The following is a 12084-nucleotide window of genomic DNA, read 5'->3' on the forward strand; positions in this document are numbered from 1 at the left end:
GAAGTTTTATGCTAAATTAAAAGGTTTTTAATTTCCTTCAAGCTAGATTTCAAGAACAAAAAGGATTAGAAGGAAACAAGAATACTGTCTACTTGATGTAATCTTTGAACACATTTTCTATGTCCGCCTTCTCAGCATCGGAAAGTGGAGTTAAAGGTGACCGACATGGACCACCATAATAACCAAGTAAGTCCATCGCATACTTCATTGCTGGTACGTTGTATTTACGAGTAACCTAAAATATAGTTGGAGTGTGTTATCTATGGTTGTCTTTTTTTTATTGTAAGTACAGTGACAATGGATAGGATCAAAACATTAACACCCATGACATAGGGTGTCCGTAAACTTTTTGAAACAATATTAGGTTTTTTTACTCGATTTTTTGTAATAAATTTTACTCCATTTTTTGTAATAATTTTTACTCAATTTTTTGTAATAATTTTTACTCCATTTTTTGTAATAATTTTTACTCGATTTTTTGTAATAATTTTTACTCCATTTTTTGTAATAATTTTTACTCCATTTTTTGTAATAATTTTTACTCGATTTTTTGTAATAATTTTTACTCGATTTTTTTGTAATAATTTTTACTCCATTTTTTGTAATAATTTTTACTCCATTTTTTGTAATATTTTTACTCGATTTTTTGTAATAATTTTTTACTCAATTTTTTGTAATAATTTTTTACTCCATTTTTTGTAATATTTTTTGCAAGGTAAGCACTTTTAAAGTCATGTTTTATAAATCAAATAGAGGAAAAGACTCACTGTTTGGTTGGCTGCGATCAGAGACAATTGCAAATGCGTGGCTGCTTTTAGTTTGTTTTCACCAACCATAGAATAAAGATTACAACATTTCTCTCCGAGAATGTTCGCCAAAGCACATATACTTCCTACTGCGCCTGAAATGATGAATCAAGTTCCTACACCAATCCGAAATTTAAGCAAACAGTATGACATTGTCTACCAAATGACATTCACAATGGAGATCGATAACTTCTTACCCAATTGCATTGCAGGTAAAATTAATGACGCAGCCCCAACAAGAACTTGAAAATCTTCGTGTGAAGTCCGTTCAATAATGTGGCCTAAATTGGTGATCTAAAAAAAACATAGGTGTAATTCTAACAATTTTTCAAGTAAGAAACTAACACAAAGGTGAGTTTTTTTTATTAAAAGTCCCCTTAAGCAGGTCAGTTAGAACAGTTATCTATGCTAATTATAAAAACATTACGTTTGTAATTTTTTTTACTGTTGTTTTAGCATTCTTTTAAAATATGTCGCCGCTAAATGACTAGTATTTTAATAACATAAGAACAAAATGGGCGTTATAACTAACAGGATGAGTGGAAAGAAAAAAGGGTGGAAAATTTTATAAATTGATTTTCTCTACAAAAAACACAGAATAGTTTCCTAGGTTTTGTAGTTATAGTACTAAAAGTTTATTGGAACAATTTACAAAGTGCACTTGCGATCTAGCTAACACTGTCCACCTAATAACACTAACCAGGTACCCATGCTTAATTATTTATAGTATTCTCTGCTCTATCCTCTGATCCCTAGACAAAGCACATGGTAGCATTCCCCCTGCGCAAGCAAATAATTTTCAAATCCCACCTCTCAACCTATCTCCGAACCCTAAAATTCTATAAAACGAAAAAAAAAACACTTCCAAAAAATAGCAGAAGGATTTGACAAACAACCTTCTCATTTTCTATAACATACAAAAATATCATTGTAAGCGCAGCAATCACTGCAAATGTTTGTTTTAGTAGTCTGTTTTTTAAAGAATACACAATTTGATTAAGGGAGTACATGTGCTTGAATAAGCATTTCTGGAAAAACGCTCACATGTTAATATTTTACAGGTATACTCTCCGAATGACCATTCCCAATTCCCATATTACTACACACTGTACCTCGCTAAAAAAGTTATACATAGGCCAGTGTGACCACAAGTCATTGAAATTCCAGAAGTTATGGAAAAGTCACGGAATTAACTTTAAAATCACCGTGGCCATCACTTACATTTCCACAACTGTCTTTAATGCCAATAATGTTAGAGTGTTTGGCCAGTTCAAAAACTGCATTCAATGGAAATTCAACACCTGTATTGGATGGGACATTATACAAGATGACTGGTACAGGAGATAAATCAGCAATCTAAAAGAAACAGCTTTTTTTTTAAAGAACGAGCTCTTTAAAACATTACGTCGTAATGTTAATATAGTTCCATTACAGTTGTATAATGTTTCATCATGGCGTCATAATTCATTCTGTTTTTAAAGAAAGAGGGTGTGGTGACAACAACTGCATCCGCACCCACATCTGCCATTTCTTTGGTCAAACGCAAGGTTTCTTTTGTACCTGCAAAAAAAGTTAGCTTCATATAAGAACAAGAGAAATAAGAAGCCTCTTAAAAACACGCTGAAGTTTTTTAGAACGAGACTCTTCCAATCTCATGCGTAATTTTTTTTAATTTTTTTAAAAATATATTGAGACAAGGTGGCAAATTGAAAGTTTATCCTCACCACAATTAGATATATAGCCCATTTAGGTTCATGCAATTTACACTTGTCAATGCTTACTTGTCAATGCTTACTTGGCAATGCTTACTTAGCAATGTTCAGCGAACTTAGGGCTCAGAATCTTTGGTGGGATACCTCTTTAAAAAGGTGCTAATTTCTGCTGACGTCAGCACACCCATTTTTCACAAATTTTGCAGCCTTTGTGGGTTGTGACATGAATTATTCCGTAAAACAGTGCGACTAGGGCATTTCAAATGCTGCCAACCTATGCATCTGAAAAAGTAGCACAATTTACGCAATTTGCTTTTTGCCAACTTTGTAAAGTGGCCAAAAAAGTGCCAATGTCTCAATAATTTTGTTAGGGATTTTCATATCATGCAAAAATGCTTACCTTCTAGTGCAGGTCCAGCCAACACCAATTTCGATGTTTTGACAGACTCTTTTACAAACCTCACTATGTCAACTCGCTCTTTATTGGATAGCGAAACATATTCTCCATTTGAACCCTGGACAAGGTAACCTGAATTAATAGCGTTAGTTGAATTATTTCACTACTTACAAGACAGTTTTAAATTTTAGACAGAATTACATTTTATTAAGAGGCTAAAATTTAAAAACAGCTTTCTGACTAAACAATTAACTTTTGTTAAATTTTAAACTAGCATCTTTTATTGCAAAGGTATCCTAAATAATTATTAAAATATAGATGCTAATACAATGTGGCCACTCATTTTAAAAAGTAAAATCTTGAAGTTTTTAGGGAATGGTTTCTACCACCCTCCTTGTAATTATATAAAGGAAAAAAGACAGAAAGAATGAGAAAAGTAACAAATATTGAAACTATTCAAAACATTTGATTATATTGGGTTGTAAAGAAAATAGCACCAGGCGCAGATCTATCCAATTTTTTATTACGTGAGAATAAGCAGTGACTGGATAGAGATAGCATGCCTCTAATGTTGTTGTCAAAACCCTTAAAATTTGTTGATGCAAAATTTCTCAATTTAATCTGTTATTATCATTGGTTAATGTTTGTCCTAATGTGATGTGTTTATTTAGAATGGGTGTGCAGGGCACAACCCTAAAATAGAAGAATTACATTCGATTTGCATGTTTAATATTTACAACCTAGGAAATAAAAGCTTTAGATGTTATCAAATTACCAAAACAGACTAAAAAGGTATATTATGCCTTACAAACATATGCTATAAGATATGGCTTCAGGGCTGACATTTTAATGTCAGATTATAGTATCATTACAAACCTTTAAAGGGTATCTTGTCCCATTTCTGAAGGTTTTCTTCAAATTTTCCCCAAGCAATATCTTCATTTTCTTTGAAAGGGGTCGCAATAGGTGGAAATATTCCACATAAATCTAACTTTTGTTGCACTGGTGAACATGTACTGAGATATCGTATTGTTGAAGTGCATAGGGAGTTTTGAAAAACCTTTTTTAAAACTGTACAGCTTCTTGCCATAGTCATGGTTATAAAACCAGTTAAAAATCAGAATTTAATGGTTGTAAGAATATACTTTCTCTTTGCTCCTATAACAGTAAGGCAAAAAAAACTTAAAATAGCAAGAAACAAGTTAGAAATAATATTATGTGATATTCATGAACTCCACAAAAGACTAGTTGTGGAACGAATAACCATGCACCAAACACTTTACATCAGCCATACTAATTCATGCAATAGCACCCTCCTGTAAAGACAAGAACATGTTGTGATCTTGTTTACCTACTAAGTTATCTGTTAGTGAGAGTTTAGGAAATCATATACTAATTATGCATCAAATGTACACTCCTTGTACACAAAGTAGGACTTTTTCTTGGACATTTTAAGAACCCCACCATTACTTGTTTAACTTAGGTATGAATTGAACTTAGAATTAAAATCATTTGTTTCTTTTTTAAAAATCAACTTCTTTTCATTTGACTGCCTTTCTACTACAGCAACTCTTTCTTCCACTTACAGTTTTCTAATTAGCACAAAATTAGAGATTTAGGCTAAGTAAGCACTTGTGAGCTTTTGGCGATATAGCGGAAAATATAGCATAAAAAAAAGGTAGATACATCAAGTGGAAAAACATTTTGTACAAACAAGATGTACGATAATATTAGCGTCTGAATTTCATTAAAGTTTTAATTTTTAAACTTCCTAAATGACCTGAAATGAAAAAATTCTTAAAAATGTTTTTTCAAGAAAAGCTTATTACCAGTTTAATGATACATTACCACTATTGAAAACAGTGACCTTATGTTGTTTTTCTTCATGTTCGCTTTCTATAATCTCTCCAATATATGGTGATTCAAGGAAAAAAAAGTGTTAGGGAAAAAGAGTGCTGGGGAATACCTAAAAGTTTGTTCTTGCAAAAAGGGAGGTAAATCGTGAACTGCAAATATTTTTTCTACGACATGTGTTAGTTAGAAATAGTCTCTAGGAATTTTGTCACAATAAGGCAAAATGTTTAAAAACTAGTCTGAAATAGATGAAAATTTTTCCCTACTAAACACAAAATTTTTTGCAGTGAGGCTGATACACTATGGTTGTGTAGAAAAAGGCAGAAAAAAAAGGAACCTACATAAACTATTTTCCTTCATTGAACTTCAGTGCACACTTATTTTAGGGTACGTTTCGTTTTTGAATTGACATTATTTGTTACAGGCTACTGTTTACATTTTCAACAGAACAGGTTTGGAAAGCAATTTTCCAAAAAAATGACATCCTGTACAAATATTTTACAAATAAATAAATAAATCTTCCTGTATTAATGTGCACCCCTTACGTGCATTGTTTCTAACAAAATAGTAAACATTACATCTACTATTGGATAAATACATCTTATTAAATTTAACACACAAAATTTTCTAGTTAAAATAGTTATAATATACACAACGTAATCACCATACAAGATGTCTTACAAGCACCCAAACTATTTTTTCCATATCCCTATTTCCAAAGAATTATACAACTCAAATTAAAAAAAAATAGCTTGTTTAATATATGATGCAAATTTTCTAAAACTGTCTGTTTCTTTTGCTAAAATTTCAAGAAAAAACGTGATCAACTTTATTGTACTGAGATTAATTTGTCTTTGTGTGAGACTAATGTCAGCAAAGAGGGATTGAAATGACACAATTCCTTAATCAATAGATTTGATAGTGGAAAATTATCTTAGAGGAGTATAAAAGAAATATCTCACAAAGTGCTGTTGAAATACAATAATCTCAAGCTGCACCTATCAAGCAAGCCACTCAACATTCTTCTTTTTTTTCCATTCTGTGCAATTATAACAGCAGAATTCATGGTTAAATATGAAGAAAAAAATACATAAAAACATGTACTACCACATACAACTGGCACTACATGATCATAATTGTTTTATGCATGTTACATGATCGTGTAAATGTGGCAGGTATGTGAAGGGTGTAGTGCAAAAACAGGATATAAACGATAAGTATTTAGTCAGTCGTACATCTTCCACAGACTCGAAAGACTTTATATGAAAGACAAAATCATCGCTACTTATCACCCATTACAAGCTAAAAATATATATCTGACACACCACAAAATTACAACACAAAATTTACTTATTTCAAGGCATATACAATATCCAGTGAAAATATGTGAATGGAGTAAAAGAAAAAAAATAACACAAACTTAATGAATTGTTTGAGGTGATTGTATTTCTCTGTTGGATCATCTAAGTTTTTGTTTAAAATTGAATGCATAAGCTAAATCACATTTTTTTTTAAATTTGACCATGATAAAGGGCAAAGGATGAAAAGAATATAATATAATATTATGTGACCAACATAGACAAAATTAAAAGTAGATATAATATAAAAATCATAAAAAAATCTAGTCAAACATCATTTTTTTCATGATTTTTTGCACTTTATCAATAGTCATGTTACTAAGGTCCACATAGTGATCAATTTTGTCTTTAATCCATTCATCAATAACATCATCCTCAAAATAAGAGATCAGCAAATCACGGGCTTTCTCTTTCACAGAACGTAACAGTAAATTACTTTTATTTAACCCACTAATAGTTGTGTTTAATGCAAAGAACCCAGCATGTTTACGTTTTAAATGAAACGGGCGTGTCCAACCGATCTCACGCACCAATGACCAATCTCGCCACCCCAATGCATTTTCAACACCACCGGCCAATTTGTATACATCTGCTCCAGGGAACTTTGCTTCTTCTGGCGTATATCCTTTGAAATTTGTAACATCAATCTTGAAGACTTTAGTAAACCCTAACTTTTCTGAAACATCTGCATGAATCCTGTCATCAAACTTGCCTTTGCTTAGCACAGTTAAACACAGAGCTAAACATGGTATGCCTGCTGGAAGTAGCTCACATAAAGGGCCGTAATGATCAAACCTACTCCAACCTGTAAGTGCTATACCTGTTACTTTTATTCCTTTTCCTTGCAAAGTGGTTGTTATTTTTAACCAAGATAGATGGTTATTTAGATGCTGTTGGATTGGAACAAAATTGGACCATGGTTTAAGGGCACCTTTAAAAGAACTAGCCAACCATATTTCAGGAAAACCTTCTGAATAGCGTTTCCAAATATCATCTGGAAAATGGCTGTAGTTGTCTAAATTTGCAACATATGCCCATACCATAGGTGTGACATATTTTGACATTTCTTTTAAATCTTTGACAGACCACTTCCTCATCATATCATCCCAAATAATTGGCTGAAGTTTTTCACCATTAAAATTTTTCTTTGTTTGAGAGTACTTAAAAAGTGGTATCATGTGATGTTTAAAAAGTTCTGTGTCAGTCATATTGCTACTAAGACATTGATCACATGTTTTCATGTTCCACACTTCATCACCACCTAAATGTATATATTTTGAATCTGGGTGTAATGCAATAATCTGGTCAATCAAGCTTTTTACAAGTCCAACTGATCCATTATTTAAAGCAGAAACAGAGTTTGTAATTTCCTTATTTGCTCTTAGATGTGAAAAAGTTTTATGCTTCAAAACAAATTCCAAGTGACCAAAAGATTGCACCAGAGGAATTACAATTAAATCCTGCTCCTTTGCACTTTTTAAAAGATGTTTGATATCTTTTTCTGAGTATGCATTTTTTTGTGCCAACATCCGAAGGTCTCCCTTCCAAGGAAACATATCTTCATATTCAATCAAGAAACCATTGGCACCATAAGATTTTGATAGCTGCATTACCTTTATTAAATAATCAACCTTTGGTGGGGCACCTTTTAGGTCAAAATGAACTAATTTTAGTCCAACAAATGGTTTGGTAGTCACTTGTTGAACTAATTGTGTAGTTTTATCTTTGGCTGCTAACTTCTCTTTTAATTCCATATTTTCTTTTTCTAAAGCATCTGATTTTATGGAATTTTCATTGATTTTTTTGTCCAGATCATCCATTTTTTTGCTTTTTTGTAGATTCTCTTTTAAGATTTTTATTGTATTTTGTGCTTTGCCTAATTCAGCTTTGTGTTCTTCTTTTTCTTGTTCAAAACTAGATTTTAGGATCACTTCATGCTCTCGCAATTCATTAATCTTCGCCTGCAACTCCACAATCGTTATTCCACTTTTCTCTCCCTCCTTTATCTCGCTTTTCTTTTGCTCCTAAAGAAACAATTGTATATATCTTCATTCCTTCACTTTCCTTACCATAGATTGATTGGACGTGGTACATTCGTAACCTTCGAATCTCATCTAGACTGTATTAGATATTACCTTATATTCTCGGCAACAGGTCTTAATGCCAGGTCTTTCTTAGTTCACCTCTAGGATTTGCCCCAGGAAGTACCAGTACAAAAACAAACAAAAAAAATTAAGCAACTCTTTCATTTTTGATAAGTAATCCTATAGGCTAAACAAAGGAAAGTTTATACGGTTTATTTAAAAAAGACGTGTTTTCCATTACAGTCTAGTTATTCTTGGGGAATCTATAGAAGGAAAACAGATGTCACAATAAAGCCATTTTAAATTGTGATCAGTTGACAAGGAATAAAAACATGAAGTTTAAAATCACAAGTATAAAATAATTTACATACAGGTCCTGTCATTAAAAGCCAGTACAACAAAACCAAAAGAAATATGACCAATAAAACATGACGAATGTCAAGTTTGTTGGTAACCTTCATATTGCTGAACATGTGTTTATTTTCTAAAGAAAGAAAGATTAAGAACATTTTTATCAAATGCAGTAACTATTTTTTTAAAAAAAGATCTGCTTCATAATTTTTTTACTACGTGCCCAAAAAGCATCTATGACAGCTAATTTATCGCACTAATTATTACAAATGCACCATGCACAACACATATTTGTAAATCACATAAAGTTTTGACAGTAATTTTTCAACTTTTTAAACCAGAGTCCTTTTATGATACTAGTATAATTTGTCTGTAATCTTTTTCTAAATTTTGTGCTGTTGTTGTGCAATAATAAAACTGTAATGCAGCTTTTTTACTTCTTTTGTTTTTACAACATTTACATACTTAATTTGCTAGTTTTACATCACCCATCACAGAGGAATCAACTCTCATTAAGTTAGATTTCACAGCCTGAATTCACACAAGAAAATATAATCACTTTACAGGTGTATTACAGTACAAGAATACTAATTAACAAGTTGCATAACTTTTCATATATTTTAAAATCATCACCAGTGGCAAATCCTCTCACCAGTGAGGATGTAACTAGGCTAGTCAAGAGGAATATGACTTGGCGGTATAAGAACTGCTCCAGTTACTCTATCTTCTTCAATTAAGAAATTATACGTCGAGCATGCATGTGGTGTACTTAAAACCTCTAAGGCAATATTGTGTTTTTTCAGGTACTGATGGACCTCTTGCGTCAACATTGCCATCTTTTCCCCAGTTCCTATCACTAGTATTTCAATTTTAGGATTGACTACTGTAAACAACTGAAGACTCTCAACAGTAATGTCAGCAGGTGATAAAACTTTCCAAGATAAACAAACGTCTTGCAATAATGCTACTGATCCATATAATTTGTTCCCTTGTATCGTAAATCCTCTTGTGCTATACCTTGATACATACAAAGGGATGCCTCGCATTGATTGTTTCTTGGGATCAAATTTTTGAATGTTCATTGTAGTTGGCTCGATTATATATGCACTTGCATCAGTTTTTTTCCATCTTCTTATTATAGGTGATATGCATTTGTTACATTGTCTTGAGATATTTTGTCCAAGTATGTACGTCATGTGTGTTGTCATTTTAAAACTAGAATTCAAAACAGAATATGCAACAAAATAGCTTATTTGTATGAATTTTTTGTTGGACTTATTCGCCGTTTAAAGAAAAACTTAAATTCAGTGAGTTTCATTTGACTATTAGTCAAGGAGACATCTAGTGAAGTTTGTACAAATAAGATACAAATCATGTCTGCATAAAATGCATACTAAAAGACCACCGGCCTGTCACTTTTAAAAGAAAATTTTTTTTATGTTTTTAGCTATATTTTATACTTCGAAACTTAGCAATTTTATGCTTTTTTCAAATTTTATGCTATGTTACCAGAGCAATTTATATTTGATTGGTTCGTTTAAAAAGAAGGAAGGAAAACAGTGGGGGAGGAAAATCAGGTAAGTGAGGGAGGAAAATCAGGTAAGTGTGGAGACTTTATAATTCCTGGGGCAAAGCCTAAGTAGATTAAGGAAGACTTGGCAAGAGAGTGACACCCAGTTTTCTTGCTTGCCTAATTGTGTGATTGTTTGCTTGTAAAATAAATAAGACGTACCTGATGCCATGAAATTTGGGTTTAGATCTATTACAGTCAAGATCAGATTGGAAAAAGGTCATTAATATACCCGTTTAATCCATGCTATCGTGGAAAACGGACATTAGGCAAAAAATGATGATGATGATCACCAACCCTTTTAAAAAGTGAGGGAGTCATGTTTATTATAGCTTTGTTAACCTCACTCTGATATTATGCAGTAGGTATACCAAAATATAACAATTTTTTCATATTACATAATGAAGTGTTATTAGTTTTGAGCAGTACAAAGATCATTTCTATAGCTAAAAAAATAAGCCCCCATCCTTAGCATTATTGAGATCAGGCCCACAAAAAAGTTGATGTGATGATATGATAAAATTTCTTTTTTTTCTCATTTGAGGAAAAAAACAATCAAAGTTACATATAGGAGTGTGAATACAATAATGCTACTAACTGTCCTAGCTACTGACTTTCAACGATCTTTTATTTGTTGTTTTGAGATAACACAAGGTAGGACAACATTTCACAGGGTGCAACAAAGTGGAAAATTGTCCTACCAAGAGTAGATCAATTTGATATATACAGCAATAATGGGTACACGCAGTATTTTATTCTACCAATTGATTCTGTGTGTTGCCTTTTGAACTGAATTTGTGTTTTTTATGGGAAGAAACTATCAACGAAGTATAACATGACAAACACATAAACAGCATCTTGTATCAACTTGCTGAGATTTGGTCACCAGGCCTACAGAAGAAGTAGTTATCTCTATCTAGGTCCAAAAATGTTAATAACCTTAAATAACTGTATTTATCAGCTTGTTCCTGATTGGTAACTTTGAATTTCGATCCACTGCAATTGTATAAATACATGCTCAACATCATTTTACTTTGCCCAATGACGGGAGAAGGATCTCCTGAAACATCGCCTGCTAAACTATTTTGTTTAAGAAATGGTAAACTTTTCACAGTAATGTGACTACTGAACAGACAAACTGAAACAATATCTTCAATAATAATAATGTTTTACCTATACTATTTCATAACATGCTACATATTGATGAGAATTTCTGAATTACTACCTGGGTATGTTTTAAACCATTTCATGAAATACCTTGATGTGTTTTAAAACAAGACCTGAGAGGCTTTAAATATGTTGTGGACACATAAGAATAGACAAAAAACATCCTAAGGAAAGCTGAACATTTTTCAAAAGAGTCCTTACATTTCAGCACTTTTTGAAGGATTTGCTTACTAAGAACATGGTTTAACTTGCTTAAAAAGCAGCATAAAATGAAGATGGTACCATAATTTTGAGTTTTTGAGATTACATATTACAAGATTATATATATATATACTATAAAAACACTGAAGGTTTTGACTTCCTAACAACCTTTTTCAGTTAAAATTAAAAAAGGTATACATCTTCACAATAATTCGGGAAAACTAAAACTCCATCGCAGCCTATTTTGCAATTGGAGAAGGTAAACATCATATTGTTAAAAGGAGAAAACACATTCTTTCGTGTGTTTTGTTTTTAATGAAAAGTACACATAAGTTGTATCTTATTATTAATAATGTTTCCTGAAAATTAAATTGATATGAAAGAAGTTAAAAAACTGGAGTAAACAAGTTTTTGTTGCTAACAAACTCTTATAAAAACGTGTTTTTACCTCCTTTGAGGTAATGGTGTTAGGGTTTCTGGCGAAACACCCAAAACCAGATCAGTGCACAAAATACGGCACATGTTTGTAACAAAATGATTTCGAAACAGTTCAAACTAAATACAGTGAAACTAAATTTAAATAA

At 32.0% G+C, this 12084-nt stretch overlaps 2 protein-coding genes across 2 annotated transcripts in view; both read right to left on the minus strand.

The window, feature by feature from the left end:
• Positions 1-82: 82 nt before the first annotated feature.
• On the minus strand, positions 83-4240 carry LOC130646181 (4-hydroxy-2-oxoglutarate aldolase, mitochondrial-like). The gene is made up of 7 exons (XM_057452334.1): positions 3792-4240; positions 2919-3047; positions 2239-2366; positions 2028-2162; positions 1004-1100; positions 768-901; positions 83-235 (listed from the first exon to the last, which is right to left on the minus strand). Exons 1-7 carry the CDS (start codon positions 4009-4011, stop codon positions 89-91), a joined length of 990 nt encoding a protein of 329 aa, XP_057308317.1. The 5' UTR covers positions 4012-4240; the 3' UTR covers positions 83-88.
• Positions 4241-5294: 1054 nt separating this feature from the next.
• Positions 5295-12084, minus strand: part of LOC130646178 (hexosaminidase D-like) — a 54635-nt gene continuing 47845 nt past the window's right edge. Inside the window, exons 2-3 of the mRNA XM_057452331.1 lie at positions 8583-8695; positions 5295-8151 (exon numbers count right to left, since the gene is read on the minus strand). Coding sequence (XP_057308314.1) covers positions 6391-8151; positions 8583-8684 — 1863 coding nt within the window. The 5' untranslated portion in view covers positions 8685-8695 and the 3' untranslated portion in view covers positions 5295-6390. The remainder of the gene's footprint in view (positions 8152-8582; positions 8696-12084) is intronic.

The sequence above is a fragment of the Hydractinia symbiolongicarpus genome, chromosome 5 (assembly GCF_029227915.1).
Source record: "Hydractinia symbiolongicarpus strain clone_291-10 chromosome 5, HSymV2.1, whole genome shotgun sequence".
NCBI lineage: Eukaryota > Metazoa > Cnidaria > Hydrozoa > Anthoathecata > Hydractiniidae > Hydractinia > Hydractinia symbiolongicarpus.